The sequence below is a fragment of the Xiphophorus maculatus genome, chromosome 9 (genome assembly GCF_002775205.1).
Source record: "Xiphophorus maculatus strain JP 163 A chromosome 9, X_maculatus-5.0-male, whole genome shotgun sequence".
Lineage (NCBI taxonomy): Eukaryota > Metazoa > Chordata > Actinopteri > Cyprinodontiformes > Poeciliidae > Xiphophorus > Xiphophorus maculatus.
In genome coordinates this window covers 29,896,019-29,918,862 of record NC_036451.1, presented here as the reverse complement: position 1 = coordinate 29,918,862, position 22,844 = coordinate 29,896,019, and the positions used below count along the sequence as shown (strand labels likewise).

Below are 22,844 nucleotides of genomic sequence, written 5' to 3'. Positions count from 1 at the left end.
TGTATTTAGCTTCAGTTGAACCAAGTGGATTTATTATAGTCTAATTCTTTTAGCATCTCAGAATTATGTCGATTTTTCAGACTTCTCAGAGCCACTGTGTCTTTTCCGTGTGAATCATTGTCTTCTTTCATTTCTTTTGCAAAGATTTACTTTATGAGAATTGCTGAAGCTTTTTCACACATCCTGAAACTCAAATGTTCGAACAATTTATTTTTAAAACTTTTTTATTTTCCTCTGTGTCCACAGAAAGCTTGTTTTGTATTTATTGTAGCATAGTGACACCTCTTTGTCTGCTGTAGGTTTACTTCAGGATTTTGGCGATAATTTTGTTTCATCTTTTCAGTTAAAAGTTTTGACACATTTTCCTGAACCAGTAGGAGTAAAACAAACAGAACCATGCTCCTAAAAGCTGTTGAACTTGTTGCGGTTTGCTTCAGAAGTTCATTTAAAGCATTTTGATCGACATCAGGCTGTATTTGGTTGACTTTTGGAGAAAACGGTTTGTTAACCAAAGCAGATTTAACAGGAACAAAACATCTGCTGTGATCGAACTCATGTTCATTATTTGCATTAGATCATTTCCTGCTGCAAATATCGCCTGACGACACGCAGGAGTTTGTTTTTATGTTTCTGTAAGAATGAGGATCAACAAACTGTCCAGGCTCCATCATTCAAACTCTGTGCTTTAATTTTCAGACTTTTAAAATGCTACTTTTAGTCAGCCTTGTGTTTTTATACAAAATCATGCTAATTTTTCACAAATGTAGTGTTTTATCAAAGTTTGGGAAATCCTTAATCTCCATGGCAACCACTCAGTTTCTAAAACGCCTTGGTGGATGTAGCCCCGCCTTCAAGGCACAGCTCCTCCCACACTCAGCTCCTTCAGACTAGCCAACAGCAATTAACGAACAGCTGGTGGAATTGCTGAGCTCATTGTAGGAGCTGCTGCCCAGAGCAACGCTGGTAAAAACATATAAGGGTTAATAGAGGAGCCATGTTGGGATGACTTCCTGGAGGCGGAGCTTCAGAAAGAGCAGGAGATTTTAAAGAAACAGAGGCCTGATTACAAGGCGTTAAATCAGGAAGTCAAATTTCTAAAGTCATATTTGATATATAAAGCATTTTCATAACTGAAGTTAATATAGTTACTTGATTATGCTTTAAAATGGCACAATGTGCCTGGGAAACGCATAACTAAGTATTATGGAACACAAAACAATATCATCAGCGTAGAGTGTGATTTTCTCAGTGAAATTACAATAGGGCAACAAAAGTGAATTAAAGAACACTTAATACCATTTTACCCACATCATCATGTTGTTTCTGAGTTTTAAAAAGAGAGGGCATTTTCCAGAGTGTTAACTTACAAAGTAAATTTCTTTTAAGTCATAATTGGCATTTTTATAACAACTGATGTTAACATAATTACTTGATTGTGCTATAAAGTGGAACAATGTGCCTGTAAAACACATAACATTGCCCCTTTAAATATGATAGTTGTTTTAACTGCACTAGTCAGTGGAAAAGTTTGATCTAATGCAGCTTTAGTGGCTTCAGTTCTGACCCACATTGTTACACTTTGGCTGTTTAATTCCAGTCTAAAACATGATTATTTTAAAATGAAATCACAGTTTTTTGTTTTGGATTTGGTTCCAACTGTAGAAACGGTTCTAATTTAGTATTTAGTGAGTCATGATAATAATAATAGTAATTGTTGGTGGTGGTGGTGCAGCGGCTCTGCTTGGTCTCACCCTGCCGTCTCTGCTGGGCTCCTCTCCGTCTCCTGCCTCTCCGCTCGCGCCGTCTCTTTAACCTCGACCGTTTTCTGCCCTTTTATTTGTTTATTTTCTTTTTGCTGTTTTTGAGTTTTTCTCCCTGCTGCTTCTAACATGCTTTCTTCTCTTCACAGCAGTGTCCACCACGATATAACAGTTGGTACTAAGGTAGGCACCTCTGCTTGTTCTTCCTCCTGCTTTCTGTCCTCGCCGCTGGTTTGTTGTTCTGTTTGCTCACATTCCAGTTTGAGGATTCATCTTTAAGCTTTCTGTGGTTTTTATTGATTATTAACTGCAAACTAAATCTGGTAAATAACGGTTCTCGATGATGATGGATTAGAAATCGCAGTTCAACACATTTGAGTTCCTAAAATTTACCCAGATTCCTTCTTGTTTCCTGATTTTTCTGGTTTGTAAACGGAGAAATCTGATCCTCATGATCTCTATAAATGATTACACTGCAAAAACTCAAAATCTTACCAAGTATTTTGGTCTAGTTTCTAGTGCAAATGCCTTACTAGACTTAGTATTTACTGTATATATTTTTTTTAATCAAGATGTAGTCCAAACTTTTTTCCTCTGAGGCCAAAACCGGCAAATTTAAGGTACTCATTGGCCAAAAATATAATTTAAGCTCATTTTTGCATTTCAAAATGTTGTGGTTTTGTTTTACCTGTTAAATCTATAAATCCTTAGAGATCCAAGACAAAAGTAAAAGAAGAAAAACTGATCTTTTTTTTTTTTACCCCTCCAGGGGGACTTTTGTGGCTCTAGTGTCCTTTATATGACAGCAGGCTGACAGGAAATGGGGAAGGAGGGGGGGGGAAGACATGCGGCAAATATCGTCGGGTCCGGGAGTCGAACCCGCGACGGCCGCGTCGAGGACCCAAGGCCTCCAAATATGGGTCGCACTAACCCCTAAAAAACACCCGAAAAACTGATGATTTTAAAAAACATTTCAGGGTTGTTGGTAATTTTCTGTTTTGTTGGCCAAATTTTTACCTTGCTTTGCTTGTGCTTGAAATAATCAAAATTATTTCAGAGGCCACAAATGGCCCCCAGACCACAGTTTTAACACCCCTGACAGAGGTGCTTGATTTAAGTTAGTAATTCCTTTAATATTGATAATTAATCACGATTAATCGTTTAAGCCCCAAGTTAAAAACTTGGTTTATATTCATTTTAGAAAGCTCTTCATCAGGTTCATATTTGATATCTTATCTGTTGCCACAGTAAGAAATGTTCAACAGTAGCAGTTATGGATTCCACAGATCTGTTGTGATAATTATCGTTTAATTTGCTGTTTGTCACGTTGAGCCGCCAGCAGCCATACTGGAGTTTGTTTCTCATCGTGTGAACAGCGTTAGGCCGATTTATCACATCTCTAAGGAATGCAGTAATTGGACAGTAAAACTGGAAGATACCAGAGCGTGTTGGAGCATTTACAGCCGACGATCTGCTGAAGACAGACGAGTCTTCACTTTTTTATTTTTATTTTTTTTTCTCCGAAGAGTTCTTGCGGCGCTAGTGGCTCGTATTTTTTTCGACAGTAGGCAGACAGGAAGGAGGGGGAGGAGAGGGGGGAAGACATGCGGCAAAGGTCGTCGGGACCGGGAGTCGAACCCGCAACGTCCGCGTCGAGGACTAAGGCCTCCAAACGTGGGGCGTGCTAACCCGCTGCGCCACCACAGCACGCTCCAAGGGACTTTTTTATTTTTAACTGAGGAAATGTTTAGGTTTGTGATCGCTCCAGCGATATGTTTCTGCTGTATTTGGTGTGGCTGTTTAAACTGATTGCTCTGCAGCCTGTTGTACATCTCAGAAACTACATGAAAGTGTTTCTGTTCAAGGTGAGAGCAGGAAGTTGTGGATTTACTGTCAGGATTTCTGCAGGTCACCTCATACCTTCATACTGCTTAGCTGTCCCAAAAGCATAAAAACACCACAAGTCCAGCGCTGCAGTGGTTAAATGCAGCGATGCATTATTACCGGGACTGAATGATATGTTTAATGGCGTCACATTCCTGCTAAAAACCCCGAGGAATCGCAACAACACATTTATTAAAGAGGCAGTATCATGTGAAATTTCCATCCTGTTATTATGTTATTTCCTTTGATTTTTTCATGTTTGAGAAATCCTTTAATCTCCATGGCAACCATTGAGCTGTGCAAAACGCCTGGGTGGACCTAGCCCCGCCTTCGAGGCACAGCTCCTCCCTCACTCAGCTCCTTCGGACTAGCTGGCAGTAATTAGCAAACATCTGATGAGCTCATTATAGGAGCTGCTGCTCAGAGCAACACTGGTAAAAACATTAAAGGGTTAATAGAGGGGCCATGTTGGGATGATTTTCTGGAGGCGGAGCTTCAGAAAGAGCAGGAGCTTCTTAAAGAGACAGAGGCCCAATTTCAAGGCGTTAAATCAAAAAGTCAAATTTATTATAAGTTATATTTGATGTGTTTACAGACTGAAAATGGTGGAAATTTGTAGTTTTTATGCTTAAATGGAGAGAATAAATAAAAGTTAATATATCTTAGGGCTGAACAATATGGTTGAAATATGTATCACGATATAAACATTTCATATCAGTCGATATTGATACGTATAGATAATTAGTTTACCAAACCTTTCCTGTTTCATGTACAATTTATACTCCACTGTTTTTTTATTTATAAACAGGTATGAGGGACGGTGGAGAAACAAACTGCTGCTGCGTAAGTTACTCAGCAGGTTGTTGCTAGGCAACCAAAGAATGAGTGAGTGAGTTGAAGCCACCAACTTAGCTTAGTTAGCTTCTGCTCAGCTAAAATCCTTTCCTCTGTATACATCTCCCAGAATGCAGTGCGGTTCTGGATCAAACATATTATCCTTTGATATTGACATATTGTCTCAATGTATTTTATTATTGATTTATTATCCAGCTGTAACAATTGTTTTTTCCAAACTATCCCAGCTGAGTAAAAATGGAGCCGTACTTTCTTTTACTCTTTATGAGACGTTTAGTTTTTAAGCTGGTTTTCTGTTTTCGTGTTGATTGCGGATCGCTTATTGTTTAGCAATGTTGTTAGCATGTGTTCAGTCCTGCCTCGTTTTCATTCCTGAACGGCGTTGATCAGGAGAAACGGTAATATCTGAGGGGATCAGAGAGCAGGAAGTGATGCGATGAGCGGGGGCGCTCCGGTTCCTCTCCGGTTTCCTCCTCTCACCTCGGGCGAGTAACTTGAAGCCAGACTGAGTGCTTACCCCCAGATAATCCACAGTTAGGAAAGCTGCAGGTTTCAGGAATTCCCAGATTCCCAACAGTGAATGTGAATGTCGGGAATAATTCCAGATAAACTGATGTTGGGAAGAAAACTGGTAAAATGTTCCAATCGACATTTCTTTCCAGGTGATTAGTTTGATGAATGGTGAAGGGGCCAGCAGGTGAGCAGGGTGGAGTCGTGTTCAGACAGGCCTACATTTAGGATAAAAACATCTGAGAGTGTTTGGGAAAGCATGCAGCAATTCCTCATCTGGTTCAGTTAGTTTCTTTTTAGATGATTTCTGTGAATCTGGTGATTAACCTGATTCAAGATGCATCACCTTATATTTATAAGTTTATTTACAAGTTGGATGTCTTACTACACAAGGGTCTGTTTGCTATGAAATTAAAGTGAAATGAGAATGTTTATTGAAATACAGACACTCTGTGTTGCACCTAATATGGTCTCTTGAAAGAAGACTTTAATTGGAGGGTAATATTTACCTGAACTAAAGATAAATGAGTCTGTCTGCATAAAGCACCTGGTCAGATTTGTATAATTTATTGGATTTGAGGGTCACAAAATAAATCAGTCCAGGGACCAGAAATGGCTTCCGGGCCGCACTTTGGACACTTATCATCTACTATGTAATTTACTGTGAAATGAGATTTGGGATTAACTCACGCCAGCCCGGTTCAGTCCGCTTTAATCCGACTCCAGTCCACTTGTTTAGAAAGTCCAGTTCATTTGTGGAAGCGTGAACTCCGCTCCACCTCCAAACCTCAGTCTGGGTTCAGTTGAAGTGAACTCTGGTGCAGTTAGAATGCGTATGTGAACGCCAAGCGGACTGGAGACCACTACAAAATCAGGAAGTAGACTACAGCGCAGGGCATTCTGGGTAAATACAACCAAAACAAACACGCTAGGCTAGTGCTAGCAGGAGAAATGGCTCATTGTCTTTAACAAAAGACTAAAGAGAAATCCTTGACGCCACTCCATTTTTCTTTCCATTTGTTGAAGAAGGAAGTTGCGTTTAGTGTCTTCTTCTGTCACTTTCTTCAGTGGTTCTTGGTGCAGCGCCCCCACAGGCCAGTAGGGGAACAGGTTGCTCAAAGGGTTTGGTTGGTTTGACTCAGAGCAGAGAAACAACCACAGCAGCTGGAGATGGAACAAATGTTTCATCTTTGGTCACCAATCAAACCAAATCCACCGAACTATTACAAGGAAAAACGGCCTTAAAGATTGACAGATTCTTAAATGCAGAAATTGTCATAAATCTGCACAGGAACCAGTTTAATTCAGAAACATTCAGCTTTATCTCGAAGCAGCAGAGGTGGGCAGAGTGGCCAAAAGTTTTACTCAAGTAAGAGTAGCGATACTTCATAATAAAATTACTCAAGTAAAAATAAAAAGTACAGCATAGTAAGAACACTCCTAAAAGTCATTTTTTCAAAAAGATTACTCGGGTAAATCTGAGTAAATGTAACTAGTTACTACATAACTCTGGGAGACATCTTCAGATCAGCACTGGTAGCTTTTCAGTTTCTTTAAACCATGGAAACAATTCCTGAGCTTCAGTTTTCTATTATGTTTTCCATCAACAATGAGTTATTTTCAATCTCTCAATGCGGAGCAACCAGCCACATCATCAGTGATGTCATCAGGAGGAGCAGCGCGGCGGTTCGGTTGTTTCATGGCGGTTAGCTGGCGGCCGCTGAGCGGAGCTCGGCTCCTTTGTCCAGCAGCTGTCGGCCGGAGATGGAGACGGAGATAGAGGGCTCAGCGGAGAGAAGCGCTCGGGTTTCTGCTGCTTTTATTATTCATGGGGGGATTGGTAAGCAGATCCCAGCAGCTTTATACAGGTAGAAAGAAAAAGCCAGAAACCTTTGACTTCCTGCAAAGATGAAACGATGAGGCAGAGAAATGTAGCGTAACGTTGAAAACCAACTTTCGTTTTGTTTTATCTCCTTCCAAACAGCCAACAGCCTCTAAAATTTAAAAAAGTCCTGATCAATAATAGTTCTTCAGACTTTTTGAGCGTTGATGTTTGTTCCGATCAACACGCCGGCTCTGTTTCCATTTCAAATATGTCAGTTTTCCACCATTGTCAAAAAAAACACAAGTCTGAACCGTAAGTGATCCACGCTGGCTTGGTAGGCGATCACAGCGCAAAGCAATCCAAGCAATCAATCCATGGCTTCCAGACCAACAAACAATCTTGACCAATGTGAGAGAAAAGATACATGAACAAAATGGCGGCTGTCAGGATCGACCCGAATGACACGGAGAAGGAAAATATGTCAGACAACGTGGACAAGCTGCCTGTAATCTCATACTATGATACAACTACCTGGTGAACATGAAGCGTGCGTCCAACCTGGAGGAGCTTCACGGCCTGAAGTCTATAAACACATAGAATCAGTGTTTAAGCGGCTTTTTAAAGGACGTACAAACTCTTTGGGTGAATTAAAAGGTTTAGTGACTGGCAGAATAAGTACATGTAGAACCGAACACGCAGGCTACATTAGTTAAGCTAATTTTGCTAGTACTACAGTAAATATCAGGGATATTTATCTTAGTATTTCACAGTGGTGGGTAAAGTCCTCCTGCCTACCAAGATGGCGCGGATCATGCCCGGTTCAGACCTGTTGGGAGCTATGTATTAAAGTGTAAAAATTCCTTTTTATTTAAAAAAAGCTATTTTGTTTATGGTTGCCTTTTTTATGTGTTAATAGTTGGTGTTTAGGCATAGTTTAATGTCTTCCAATAACATAATTACCTCATCAGATTTACAAGTTTCTGGTCAACTTTAAACATTTTTTATACTTAAAAGTTTACCTGAGTTTTTGCTTTTTTTATTGGTGAATCCTAACTGAAACCTTCACTCTGGGTTTCTTGTGAAACATTCAGGTTGAACTCTGTAGTTTGAGTCCTTCAGCTGGAGATGAGGGCGGTTCAGTTTGCTGAATGAGACTCTGCCTGTTTGTCAGCATCTGTTTTTTATTGAACTGGTTCAGGAATTTACCCCCCGGCTCCCTCTGCTGGTGGGGCGGGAATCAGAGGCTGCAGGTGATGTTCGGGTGACATGATCGGTTTCTAGTGTTCCTGCTGTTTGATTCAAATTCAATCCACATTTACATCTGTGGGTCGCCATCTGCTGGTAGAAGTGTGCCACTGCTTCACTTTCCCTGAGAGCGACTCTAAAGGAGAAACTATATATGAATGTAATAATGGGTTTCTGCCCAACAGTCTCATGTACAGGAGGAAAACTCGTTAGCACACCTGTGATTTTCTACCTCTTTAATTCAGAAAGTTGTTTTTACTGTTTCCATAATTAAAACTTCAATGTTTTGTGGCCGATATTAAATGTGATCAATTTAATTTTTTTTCCAGAGAGGATCTGACGAGCTTTTCTCCAGCGTCTCCAACGGCCCGTATATCATGAGCACCACAGGTCAGAAAGTCACCTAAAGGGAAAGTTTTCATTGTTTTTGTATCAAATTTTAAATTTTGGTTAAATATGATCATCTGTGATATTTTGCATCATGATTTCTTCCACACAAGAATGATTTCAAGTTTAAAAGGTTTTGTTTAAGCTTGGTTTTAGCTGTCAAGTCTCTGACAGATTATCAGTAGAGCAGGTGATTAAATTAGCTAATCTACCACCGAGTGTTAGCTTAGCTAGTAGCAGCGGTAGCTAATCTTCCACAGCGATCACTTATTAATCATAAAACAAACATCAAGCCTGAAAACATGAAACTGTACCCGACTGAATGTTTTGATCTTTGTGTAGGAAATATTTCAGTGTTTTTGGGTGTTGAAACTTGAAACATAAAGTGTCATTGTTGTCAGTTGCTATGGAAACAAGTTTGTGTGTAGCGTAGCCGACACAGAGAGCGAGAAAACAGAATGCGAGTGGTTTTGAGTTCTTCTTCAGTGGTTTTTCTGCGATATTTTCTCTTTGCTGTGGCACACTGCACTGGATTAATAATGCCTCCGTCTTATTGCCCTGCGGTGTTGTGCACATGTGCGAAATTTCTGAATATTAACAATAACATGCAGGGGGTCAAGAAAACGACCTCACCACTTAGTGGTTGAACGTTCTGACGTTTTGCTCCTGCAGCCAATGGCAACGACAGCAAGAAGTTCAAAGGTGACATAAGAGGCCCCAGCCTGCCGTCGCGGGTCATCCACATCCGCAAGCTTCCCAGCGACATCACAGAGGCCGAGGTCATCAGCCTGGGCCTGCCGTTCGGCGACGTCACCAACCTGCTGATGCTGAAAGCCAAGAACCAGGTACAGGCCGTCGCCATGACGCCCAGACCGACCCATCCTGAAAACTGAAGAATATATATCGTTTCTGTATCTCTATCTGTATGTTTCCAATCTGTTTGGTTTTGGTAAAAGTGGATACGAATCTGACTTGTTTGTCCCAGTGGTTTGGTTTCTGCATAAGGGAAACAGAAGCAAGCTGGTTAAAATGGCTGTTTATATGGAACAATTACCATTTTAAAAAAATGTTTTTCACTGGTTTACTTCAAATTTATACAAAATTAAGGTTCACAACATTTTATTTTAAAGTCAGGAATTTGTGTGTTTTCCCAACATTTGATCCAAGCTAAAAAAAAACCAAATCTTTAGCTACGTGCTAACAGCAGGGCCTTAAAGCTGCAGTGTGTAGCTTTTATAAAAAATAGTTTCACATATTTGTTGTGACAGTTTGGTATGAGATATACAATCTGTGAAAAATTTGAGCTCTTCTGCCTTCAAGAAACAACCAGTCAGAGCTAGGAGGTGGGTTGTAGTGCCATCAATCATGCCCATGCACACGCTGCTCACCCTGATACATCTTTCTCTATCAGTAAACCCTAGCATGAATGCTAAAGCTAGTCAGCATAGCCACTGATGACGGTGAATAAGCAGTTTTCCTATAGCGGCCAGTGCATACACAGGGTTGATTGACAGCGCTAAGACCTGCCTCCTGGCTCTGATTGGTTGCTTTTGGTTAATTTCTTCAGAAGGCAATAGCAGTTCTGGGAAAAGATTAATCTTTTTTTAGATTATCTATCTCATGACAAACATGGTGGCATTTTTAACATTTGAAAAAGTGACTCTGCAGCTTTAAGGTGTTGTTAAAACTTGCAGAAGCCCTGACTGTCTGTCTGCTTCGTGTCGCCTGTCAGGCCTTCTTGGAGATGAACTCGGAGGAAGCAGCTCAGAACATGGTGGGTTATTACTCCACTATGATGCCCGTCATCCGACACCAACCCGTCTACCTGCAGTTCTCCAACCACAAGGAGTTAAAAACGGACAACTCCCCCAACCAGGAGGTAACTCCCGCTCTGTCTCCAGTCTGCTGGTCCCCTGGTGGTCCCTGGTGACCTCCTGGTGGCCCCTGTTGGCTCCCTGGTGGCCTCCGTTAACCGCTCTCTTTCTACCAGAGGGCCCAGGCAGCTCTGAGGGCCCTCAGCTCCTCCCATGTGGACACGCTAATGGCAGCTCCCAGCACGGTGCTGAGGGTGGTGGTGGAGAACCTGCTCTACCCCGTCACCCTGGACGCCCTCTGCCAGGTGAGAACATTGCTTTCACCTAGACGTTATTTTTACACCTGGAGAGGAACGATTAGCTTCAGATATGGCAGGTAGAAACTAAAGATCAGGCTGAAATCTGGGTTTGAACCTTCAGAGCCACATAAACACAGTTACAAAGTCAGCCTTCTGGAACGTGTCAATTTTGATTAATTACATGTATTCATAAGCTAGTATGAATAAACGTGACTGTTTTGATCAAGGTTAATTACATGCATATATGTTTATATTGTGTTAATTTTGATTAAGTAGATTTTAATACGTTAGAATGTTTTACAGTTAGTTGGGTTTTTAATTATAGTTTTTTTTCCCTTTTTATTGTGTTTCTGGTACAACCATAAATCTGACGCGCGAGCAACATCTGTAAACAACATTGATGGACGATGAGGTCGCTTTTCGCTCAGCGATCTCATTGGACACTGAAAATACTGTCGCTGTGTTCAAGTTCTGCTGAAAGGAGTTGGCTAAAATAGCATCTCAATGCTAACATGTAGCAGCTAATGCTATTGTCGGCAACCACAGTCCATTTTTCTAAAGAAGCTTCATGAATGATCAGGACTTCCTGAAACACTTTGATCCAATCTGATTGTTTAAGAACCCGAATAACAGATTAAAAGCTGTTAATATCTTTGTTTTGGAGCCTGTATGTTTATTTATTTAATAATTTAGCAGCAAAAAAGCGATTTGAATTGAAAATGATGATAGTTTTTGATGGTATATCCATTGGCTCTGCGTTGAAATGATTCTAAGAATTAAAAGGGAACCTGTCTTTCAAAACTTGCTGGTTGAAGTTAAAACCCTTTAAACTTTTATCTGAAATTGTGTCTCTGCTCCTGTTTGACCCTCAGATCTTCTCAAAGTTCGGCACTGTGCTGCGGATCATCATCTTCACCAAGAACAACCAGTTCCAGGCGCTGCTGCAGTTTTCAGACGGCTCATCTGCCCAGGCAGCCAAACTGGTAACCAGTGCTGCTCCCAGCTCCCAGTGCTGCGGCGGAGCGGTTCCTTGACGGTTCTGTTGTGTTCCAGACTCTGGATGGACAGAACATCTACAACGGCTGCTGCACCCTGAGGATCAGCTTCTCCAAACTCACCAGCCTCAACGTCAAATACAACAACGAGAAGAGCCGGGACTTCACCCGGCCGGACCTGCCGTCCGGAGACAGCCAGCCCGCCCTGGAGCACCCGGCCATGGCCGCCGCCTTCGGTAAGGACGGCCCATGTAAAGTCTGCTGACGTCTGCAGGGCTTTGCAAAGGGTGGCAAGTTCACAAAAATAAAGCAACTACAAAGATTTACCCAACCTGTTCATCCCTCCAGCCACCGGGGGCGCTGTCTTTAGACTGCTGACTGTCAGTGGCTGAAGCCTTTTACATCCTAAAACTCAATATGGAGTTAAATAATTCAGAATCAGTCTATTGGCTGCAAAGCATTACTGTTTTTTGAACAAAATCATTCTTAGATATTCAGCTTTCAGGCGGCTCAGTTCTTTCAGAACGAGGCGTTTTTGGGCCTCCTGTCTCTTTAAATCCTAGTTAGCTGCTGCTGGCCACGCCCCCGACTCAGCGTTTACACTCACCGTACCAAAATGATGCCCAATTATTACCTTATAAACCCTCTAAAGCATTATTACCTGGCTTTAGAGCAACAGAGACACAAACTGAAGTACAAAATGTGCAAAATGTGAATTTTGAATAATAATTTAAGGTTCTTTATTAATTTGGCTAAAATGTCATTGACTCATTCATTTATTTATTTTCTGGTGTTTGTGATGCATTTTGAAATGTTAATGTTTGGAGTATAATTAGTGAAATAAATGCCTGTTATGCCTGGGCTTATTATTGAATGTATTTGAATAAGGGACTTGATGTCTGCTACATATAATTATTGATCAAGCTAATTAGTAATTAATGCAAAACTTAATTATGAATTTAATCCTATGACGAAAGCTTGAAGCTTTTCTAGTAACTATGTATCTGATTTAACTGTTGATTGTTAGGCGGTTGCTGATTTGCTCTCCCACACTTTGAAAGTCTCTGATCTACAGAAACAGAATTTTAAAAAAGTTGCAAAGAAACCAGACAGGAAGTAGAATCAGCTTCAGATCCTCCTTTCCGATAACGCAGAACGTTTCTGTGTTGATTCCTCTCTGCAGCTCCAGGAATCATTTCTGCGGCGCCGTACGCCGGAGCGACGCACGGCTTCCCGCCGGCGTTTGCGATCCAGCCAGCAAGTGAGTTTCACCTGAAGAGCTGCGGCCAATCAGAGGCCAGCGTTACAGTAACGGGAATGTTTTATCAAATATTCCACGTAAAAAATGTTTGATGCTAAACTTCAGCTGATTGTCTTTGTTTATTTGATGAAGACGTAAAAGTATTCATCCGAAAGTTTTTGAAGCGGCTCGTTTTCCTCTTCTAAACCGATTTCGCCACTGATGATGTTGATTTGTCCCAAAATGAAAATGATTTTTCCAACACCTGGTGTAATAGTCGTGGTTTTATTCAGGTGTGTTTTCCTCTCCCAGTGTCCTCCGCCTACCCGGGCCTGACGTTGCCGGCTCTCCCCGGAGCGCTGGCCTCCCTGGGCCTCCCCGCCACCGCCAGGCTGGGCTTCCCCTCCATCCCCGCTGGACACTCGGTTCTGCTGGTCAGCAACCTGAACCCTGAGGTGAGCGGCGCCGACGGGAAACACTCACCCGCTTTAACCCCAAACTGCTGAAAATATCTGATCAAAATGTCTAAAATCACAGAGCTGAGTGGGGAATCCTGAGCTCCTGCCTCTGAAACACAAACACTTCCTCTGAGGTTTTTAGCTCTGACTTCCTGTTATGACATCATCAGCCCCTCAACACCTGCATCCTTACACAGAACACACACCTGTTGAGTTATGTTTGAAATGATATTATTTTACCTGAGTGAAGTCGGCCCCAACCTTCGTCAAGTCTAACAAAATGGTGTCAAAGGTTTGTGCAGCAATAATTTTCTTGTGCTGCTTTTGCTTTGAAGATACTGTTGATGACCTCTGATGACCTCTGGAAACATTTTTTTTAATGTCAGAGGCACAAACTAAAATTTGACTCCATTTTGTTAGATTTGAAGAAGTTTGGATGTTGAGCTTGACTCAGGTTTTTATTTTGACATTATCTAACCCCATCCTCTCCAAAGGTAATTTATCCTTCTGATTGACCCCTCACCTGTCTTTTTGTTTGTTTTTTTTCTCTTCCCCTTTTAATTTGTTGCCATGGAAACGCCTCGGACCCTCCACCTGTCCTGCCCTCCCACCTTTACCTGTCCTGTCCCTCCGCTGCCTTCTCTGCTGTCTTTAAAGAGAGTTACGCCCCACTGCCTCTTTATTCTCTTCGGTATGTTGTCACTAGCTTCTTATTTTTGAATTATCAGTACCACCTGGATGTTCTGGTTTTTGTTTTGAATTTCTTTTTATTTTATTTTTGATTTATGTTTCTTGATTCATGAGAAATGAGTGACTGCTTGTTTTGTTCGACCTTTTGAGTTGATTTGAGTTTATCTGCAATACGTGGAGCTTTTCCTCCGATGTTTGATGCTCCTTTCAAGTTTAAATATTTGGCCTCAGTAATTCAGTTGGAAGTTGAAAGTTGGCAAAATCTCAGCAAAACGTTCCAATCAGCTCCTGTTAGCAATGGTTTAATATTTGTGTCATGTAAATAGGTTCAACTTAATTGGATTCGTTTTAATTAAGTGGTTGAAAAAAGGCAAAAATAGTTTAAACTTCTTTCATCTGTTTTGAGTATTTTTGTCTTTTGATATATACAATTAACAGATGAACATATTTTATTAATAAAGCAGAAGAATACCATATTTGAAAATGTATACATTAGCTAACATTTGTAAGACTGAGCTTTATTTTGAAAATACAGTGAAATCATTTTACATGGATAATTATTACTTTTAAGTAAATGCACTTGTCATCTTTAAAAATTGGGGCTTTTATATTGAAGATTAACTGTAAACTTTATTTTGAAAGTCCATCTTATCTCTTATTCCTGTTTTATTGCCATTAGTTGTTCAAAACCCAAACATACAAAGACTGAGGCTCTTATTCTGAAGAAAACCTTTTTCTTTTTGGAAATTCTCAGTGTCCTCTCAGTAATAGTAACAATAATAATAGTAAAAATAGTAATAAAAAAAAAGTTCTAAAATTAAAAATAATGTAGTAAAAATAGAAAAATTGTAATAATAAAAAAATAGTAGTAATGATGGTAAACATAGTAAAAATACTAACAAAATTCTAAGAATAGTGAAAAAAATAGTAAAAGAAAATAATAAATAGTATCAAAAATAGCTATAACATTAATAGCAGTAGTAAAAAATAAGCAATAAATGGCAAAGATGGTTAAAATAAGGCAAACAGTAAAATAATAATGGTACTGATCGTAAGAATGAAAAAATTGTCAAAGATGATGATGATATTAATAAAAGTAAGGACTTCCTTCCAGTTGCTTTCCTGATGGAAACCAAGTCGTCTTGGTTCCAAACGACCCGGAGCTTTTCAGTCTGGAGCTTCTGCAAACTCTGAGGAGCTGCATGTATTGTTGTTTCATTTCAGTTCACTGAGCCTCAGTTTAAGTTTGCATGCTGGGTTTCTTTCAGTTTGCATGTCCTCAGTGCTGGACCAGCTGTGCTTGGTTTTGTTTCATCAAACCCGTAATTCAGTGTCTACATGGTGTAATCTGCCATCGTTTATTTAATTTTCTCCGACCCTTGTCCTTAATTTCTTCACTTGCATTTCCTGTGAATAATCATTCAGGAATCCCCGCCTTCAAAGTTATATTTACCAATTTGTTGTTGTTTTTTTTTTTTACTCCTAGCCTCCTTCATGTTAGTTTGATATTCCATCAAAGTTCAACATTTCCATAAATCGTGTTTACCAGTAAGACGAAGGGTCAGTGTTCTGCTTCATACACGACGTCTTGTAGGGTTTATGACTGCAGGTTATGACACAGCGTGACTCAAACTAAGATGAATATTTAAATGTTTTTTTCTAATTTCTGACTGTGTGTCAAGGTGTTTATGGAGACGTGATGAGAGTGAAGATCCTGTTCAACAAGAAGGAAAACGCTCTGGTCCAGATGTGTGACAGTACCCAGGCTCAGCTAGGTAACCGTCTGCACATGCTCAGTGTGACCCCATTTTTATTCTTAAATTTGGGTTTTTACTGCTTCTAAGAACAGAACAAGTGATTAAAAAATCTATAAGTTCTGCCCGTCACCTGGCAACCCCAGCAGAGTTCCGCCCGTTACCTGGCAACCAGACTTAAATGTCATTATCTAAGAATGATTTTGTGGAAAAAATGTAATGAAGATGTTTTAATGGACCAGAGAGCAGTGGCAAATTTAAGCTGCTGGTGGGCCACAAAATTCATTACATTGAAAATGTTTTTTTATGAACTCTGCATATCATTTATGATCCAAAACATAAAAAGGTTTCAGATTTATTTAGAAAAAAAAACAATTTACAATTTTTTGTGTCATCAATTTTGTGTTTGATGGTAAAAATTGACCACTCTTGGCTTCTATCACAAAATCCTATCACGGACCACAAATGGTCCCCGGGCCACACTTTGGACACCCCCATCACAGACCTATCCTATCCTGTTCCAGGAAACATAATGGGCCACTTTTAAAACAAACTTGTCAAACAAGATGGCCGCCATGTGCATCCTGACATCATTCAAGGAGTGCATTGATGAAACTAAAAATCCAGATTTTCCTAAATAATTTCTTCAAAACCAAAAATTTAATAAATCATTGTAGCCCTAGTAGACTTATTGAAACCATTTTGTATGGATTTTCTGTATATGAAGGTCTGTAGCATCTAGATGTTGCCATTAGCTATAAATAAAGCTAATAACTAAGAGCAGAACGTGAACGTATGAATGTAGAGGTGTTGACCTTTAACCTGCTTTGTCTTGCAGCCATGAGCCACCTGAATGGCCAGCGGCTGCATGGGAAACCTCTCCGGATCACACTGTCCAAACACACCAGCGTCCAGCTTCCCCGTGAAGGACATGAGGACCAGGGCCTGACCAAAGACTACAGCAACTCCCCGCTGCACCGCTTCAAGAAGCCCGGCTCCAAAAACTATTCCAACATCTTTCCTCCCTCCGCCACCTTGCACCTCTCCAACATCCCGTAAGTCTCCAGAACTCAGCCAGACTCTGCAAACCGGAGAAGGAAGGTAAGAAAACAGTGCCAACGCTCTTATAAAACTGGTCTGCTTGCGTTTTTTAGCCCTTCTGTGGTTGAAGACGACCTGAAGATGCTGTTTTCCAGCTCTGGAGCCATCGTCAAGGCCTTCAAGTTCTTCCAGTAAGTCACTGATTTGATCTTTCTAACATTGAAACCTATAATATTACAACTTCTTGTTACTAAAACGTCAGCAACTGTGTGTGTGTAGTTTAAATCCCCAACCTTGATTACCACAGACTTGGCTCTGAAGAACCGTATCCTGTTGTTAAACCATTTCTACATTTAATTTATGAACTTTTAACAAGTCATATTGTTTGACTTTGGTTCTGTCTTTTCTTCAGTCCCTTACAGTTTTATGTTTTCAGGATTGGTGTTTATTTTGCGATTATTAATAAGTCATTTTATGAGCACAGCAGTGGATGATTAGCTCATTTAAACACCTGCTCTACGGATGACCTGTCAGTCAGTTGTTTTAACTAAACAGAAACACACAGAATTCCACAACATATCTACACGTTAAGACGGTCAAAGTCAAGCTAGCATAGCTGACATACATCCCTCTGCTTCGCTGTTTTTTTAAATAAAACTTTTCCCTGATCTTATCTAGTTGTCAGTTAGCAAAGCACAGCAACCCTTTTTCTTTTATATAACACGCTTACATTTACCATTTTGCATATTATGTTGACAACTTGATAGCTAAAACCAATGCTAGTCGTCATCAGCAAACAGGTTTTTCCTTCCAGCAGAAAGATTGAAGGCGAGAGCTTGCGTGTGATGTATAAAGGGAAAAGGGGCGCGGTGTTTTGCTACTAATTATAAACACTACAGCAACTAGATAACACAGTCAGGAGAAAGTTTCAGTTGAAAACAAATGGCAGGAGCGGGATGTAGATTAGTTATGCTAGCTTGACTTTGACAACCTTTGGCAGCCAACACACCAACTGTGACAGGTCATCAGTAGAATAGGTGCTTATAGCTAATCAACCACTGCTGTTAGATTAGCTAACAGCTAATTAGCTAACAGCTAATCTACCACAGGAATCACTTATTAATAATCGCAAAATAAGCCTGAAAACATAAAACTGTAATAGATGGAGTGTTCTGTTCTTTGTGTGGGAAATATTTGAGTGTTTTTAGTGTTTTAGTGCTAGTAGAGCTGTTGCCAGTCAGTTGCTATGGCAGCTACTTTGTGTTTAGCGTATTCGACACAGAGTAGAAAAAAAGTAGGTTTTGAGTGAGTTGCTAGGTAACCAAAGAGGGCGTGAGCTAGATGACTCCACCAGCCTAGCTTAGCTAGCTATGACAGGATGAACAGTTAAACCTTTCCTCTGCCTTAATTTCCCAGAATGCCGTGCGGTTCTGAATCGGAGTTCAGTGAATATTCTAAATCTTTAATATTCTATCAGATGTATTATCTATTTATATTCATATGTTATTGATTTATTATCCAGCCCTAATTTAAGATTTTGCGTGTTATGCTAACAACTTGACGGCTAAAGCCAGTGGTCGTCACCGTTAGCGAACATTTATTTTCCCATTCTGTAGGGAAATGGAGGCGTGATTGGTTTTAGGAGCCTTTAACAGCGTGTGATTCTGAATTTTAGTTTTCCTGAAGCGTACTGGGATGAAACGTCTGTTTTTTCTCATCCAGGAAGGACCATAAGATGGCTCTGATCCAGATGGGTTCGGTGGAGGAAGCCATCGACTGCCTCATCACGTTCCATAACCACGACCTGGGCGAGACACACCACCTGCGTGTCTCCTTCTCCAAGTCATCTATCTGAGCCGGACAGATATTATTATTTTTATACGGCGTCCACTACACTCCAATCATTCCGATGCAGAAACCACCACAAAGTCTGCTGTGATGTTAAATTATTGTGATTGTTTTATTTTTTAGACTCTTTACCTTCAGAGAAAGGTAGGATTATCCCATAAATACAACACTTTAGAGGTGGTTCTCTGAAGTCCTGTAATTATTCTCTAAAATCAGAGAAAAGTCAGTATTCTGAGTTTTAACTGTTTGATAAAAGGTCAGGTTGTCAGAATTTACTGTCCTCCTTGTTGGGAGGTTTTTAGCGTCTTCTGCCTTTTGACTTTTAATCACTGATTAAAGTCGGCCTTCACAAATCCTTCAGAACTGACTTTAACTCAGAATGATCACTTTAATCTCTGATTCTCGCCTGATTTAATAAAAAATTAAGATTGTTAAATGATGATCCCAGTTTGGGAAGTCGTAGCTTCTGACTGTCACGTTTCACCCGGGCGTTCCCTGGAGACGCCTCTTTGACCTTAAAATGACCCCTGTGCCTTATTCTGACTCAAACACAAAAACGAAGCCTCTGAATTGGCAAAAGCAGGTTTACAGTTGATAAAGGTTTACTGTAGAGATGTATTGCAGATATATTCCTATTTTTGTGTATTTTATTGGTGTTGTCAGTGCTTTTCTGTTCGTGTTTTGTAATGTTGGTTACTGTAGCATCAAACATGTGAACTGAGTGTTTTAGCAACTTCGCTACGTCGTTTAGATTTAACTTTTCTTTCTCGTCACTTTCTGGCTCTTTTCTTTCCAAAATATGCAATCATTATGTAATCATATATTGTAGCAATATTTTAATCATTCCTGAGCTTTTGTTTTATTTTCCTTGCTGTCGGTGAGCTCGGCCGTTTCCGCTGCCTTCTTCGACCCGAAGATGAATGTTTGTTTTGTTTGTTTTGTTAGTTGCGTGTCTCTCGGAACGTTTTTAATTTATACGTTTGTGATCCACTACAGCTAAAACCAAAAACACCCTTTTTAGATGCAAACAATTCCACCTGCCTCAGGTTTCTGATTTTTAAGGACTAAAAAACAAAATAATAGTGGTTCAGGCTTTTATTGGTGGTGTTTTTCTTTTTTTCCTGTGAAAATGTAAATGACTTCAACCGATTTGCTCATGTTTGGTTACGCGGCGTGCCTGCAACCTGGCGCTGAAGTCGCAACATCACAAAGTGAAATATTTTGACAGTTTAATCAAAGTTTGCTGGTTTGGTTCATTTATGTCTTAATTTTACAAACTGTCGACATTCCAGCCACTCGGAAGTCAACTCCATTTTCAGCGTAACGCAATATTTTGCTGTCTGAACGAAGTGCGTCGTAGAAATGAGCTGCTGAGGTTTATGGTGGCGATGCGTTCAGTGCACCTGGGAAAAGTTCGAGGAACTTCGATTAGAAAAGGAAAAGAGAGACAACGTCCCATTTCAGATGTTTAACGTGAAAATTTCACAATGCAGTGACTTTTAAAATCATGTTACAATGCGAAAATGTCACATTTTGACAAGTTTTATCACGTTATAATATAAAACTTTTTCGTTTTAACGTGTTTTACATATCGTTACGACGGGAAAGTTGATATTAAACTTGTTTCGTTAAAACAAACTTACTCATTATAGCGAGTTTTACATCATAAATGTTTTTCATTTTTTTAATTATACTATGAAACCTTGACAAGTTTTATCATGTTGTAATGTGAAACCTTTTCTCTATACTGAGTTTCACATTGTTATAATGTGACAATTTCACATTTTGATGAGTTTTATATTCCGTTATAACAACAAAGTTCCTCGTTGGAGAGGGTTTTACATTATTATCCAAAAGTTTCATGTTTTGACAAGTTCTATGTCTTATGTGAATTTCTCATCCTAATGACTTTTATATCTCGCCATAGTGTGAAACTTTGGAGCTGAAAGAAAAAAGTTTTGCATTATAATGAGATGAAACTTGTCAAAACATTAAATTTTCACATTCTAACAATTTAAAACGAGACACGCAACACAATATGAAACTCGTTAAAACAAGGAACTTGTGTTATACCAAGATGTAAAACTCTTTGTGACAAACTTTCACATAAGAATATATAAAACTCGTAAGGAGAGTTTCTCATTTTAAGGAGATTTAAAACTTGTTAAGACGAGAAACTTGAGTTTTATATGTGTTATAACAAGTTTCTCACATTATAAAAAGATATGAAACTTGTTAAAAAGAGGGACTTTCATAAGAGAGATAAAACTTGTTAAAATGAGAAACTTTAAGATGCAAAACTCTTTATAACAAACTTTAATGTTATAATCAGGTGTAAAATGTGTTATAACAACCTTTTCTTTTAAATGGGACATAAAACTTGTTAAAACATCAAACTTTCCTGTTATAGTGATTTTTTTAAAAAAAGTACATCTTGTTATAACTAGTTTCATGTTATAACAAGATATAAAACTCGTTAAACTTGAAACTCGTGTTACAATCAGATGTAAAAGTCATTGCGATAAAATGTCTCATTTTGACAAGTTTTAAATCTCTAACATTTAAGTTTCTTGTTTGAATGAGTTTTATGTCTCACTGTAACAAAAATAATGCTCCTGAATTTATTTCCCACTTTTGGCAGTTGAATTCTTCCATAGATGAGAAACGTTGATTTAGCTGAAGCTAAAGAAGTCTCCTCTGGTTGGTCGATTCCAGTGGTCTGATTTGACTACGCCTACTACATCTGAATTCATTTTATTGGCTGAAATGTTTTCTATAAAACAAAGAATACTACATTATATTTAATAGATTTTTGTCTTTAAATGACATTTACTTTGCAACTATGTTAAAAGAAATAGTTTGGTTATATATTTAATGTGGTTTTTGAGGGTTTCTGTTGGTGTCGAGAGTTACGAGGATTTCCTACCATGACGTAAAGTGGACCAATGAAAACACTCCAAATGCTGGACATAAAGTCCTTTTATTTACTGTGAAGAAGCTTTTCACTGCGAACACAGCGGTCCAGCTGCTTGTTCAGTTTCTCCCTGGGTGCACCTGAATGCATCGTGACCTTTCGTTGTCCGGTGGAGCAGGAGCCCGAACCGGGTCAAAGGTCACCTGACTGTACATACATGTTTTATACACGGCTATCTGAGAGGTGATTGTTGGTTTTATATCCAATGAAACGTGTATATTTTGATTTGAGTGTGCAACAAGTTCTGAGCCTTACATTGTGTCACAAAGAAAAAAAATAAATCTTTTTTTTTTTTAAACATTTGGACTTTTGTCGTTTCTTGTGTTTGTTTTTGTGGACATAAGCATAAAAAAGAAGCACATCCTCTTTTGATTTTTATGGAGTTTTTTGTCCAAAAGTGGATTTTAAAATCAGGTGAATGCTGAAAACTACGGTGGCCCAGAGGTGCAAATTCATAGTTAACACATGAATAACACAAAGCTGACAATTTGCAACAACAAAAAAAATTTTTTGAGATTAGTCTAAAACATTTTCTAGAAAAAAACTTAACTTTCTGAGTTTGAAAAGTTTTTTCCTGCAAATTTCTTGGGTTTTGGACTTTTATTTTAAAATTTCTGAGATTAATCTCATAATTTGAGTTTTCTTAGCAGAAATTTACACCACTTTTTCTTCTGTTTATGCCTAACAGGATGGCCCTAATACATTCGTCCGGACTCACAATACTCTAAATATCACCTCAGTGGTTCTCAGGAAACATAATTCTTCAAGCCTTACATTTTCTGAGGACTTTGAGTCTGGATGAGTCTTTATCCCTCTGCAGACTAAAGGCGCTGTGTGTATTTTTAACCAGAATATATCCTTCAGTTTTCACATATAACAAATTTAATTCTTGTTGACATAACAGGGAACGACTTAACACAAAGTGAGAACAAAAATATTAATAAAAAAGGTCAATTAACAGCAGAGGGCGCCAAACTCCAGAAGAAAACATGAAGTTTATACAGAAACTGAGGCAAAGAAATTAAGATTAATGTAAAAGTTATAAACTTTTAAAACTGTACTTATGAGTAAGTTTATCCTGTCCTTAATTGTGTTTTAGAACATGAATTAGTTTTTATGCCTTAAATGTTTTTGTTTTTCCATCAAACTGAAATATTTGAATAGAAATAAAAAAGTTTCTCATGTGATACGTGGTTAAAATGACAAAATAATTAGAAAAACGTGAAACTTTGCAAATTAAAAACTGACTGAAGTCTGGTTTTATT

General features: G+C 39.2%; 1 protein-coding gene across 1 annotated transcript in view; it reads left to right on the top strand.

The window, feature by feature from the left end:
• The window catches only part of LOC102228223 (polypyrimidine tract-binding protein 1-like), a 29,558-nt gene extending 7,679 nt beyond the window's left edge, over positions 1 to 21,879 (top strand). The window contains exons 2-15 of the mRNA XM_023339471.1: positions 1,910 to 1,943; positions 8,409 to 8,469; positions 9,139 to 9,311; positions 10,199 to 10,345; positions 10,457 to 10,585; positions 11,452 to 11,562; positions 11,633 to 11,810; positions 12,758 to 12,835; positions 13,127 to 13,269; positions 13,930 to 13,963; positions 15,645 to 15,737; positions 16,555 to 16,771; positions 16,871 to 16,948; positions 18,480 to 21,879. Of these exons, the coding sequence (XP_023195239.1) occupies positions 1,910 to 1,943; positions 8,409 to 8,469; positions 9,139 to 9,311; positions 10,199 to 10,345; positions 10,457 to 10,585; positions 11,452 to 11,562; positions 11,633 to 11,810; positions 12,758 to 12,835; positions 13,127 to 13,269; positions 13,930 to 13,963; positions 15,645 to 15,737; positions 16,555 to 16,771; positions 16,871 to 16,948; positions 18,480 to 18,612 (1,609 nt within the window). The 3' untranslated portion in view covers positions 18,613 to 21,879. The remainder of the gene's footprint in view (positions 1 to 1,909; positions 1,944 to 8,408; positions 8,470 to 9,138; positions 9,312 to 10,198; positions 10,346 to 10,456; positions 10,586 to 11,451; positions 11,563 to 11,632; positions 11,811 to 12,757; positions 12,836 to 13,126; positions 13,270 to 13,929; positions 13,964 to 15,644; positions 15,738 to 16,554; positions 16,772 to 16,870; positions 16,949 to 18,479) is intronic.
• The last annotated feature ends 965 nt before the right edge of the window (positions 21,880 to 22,844 follow it).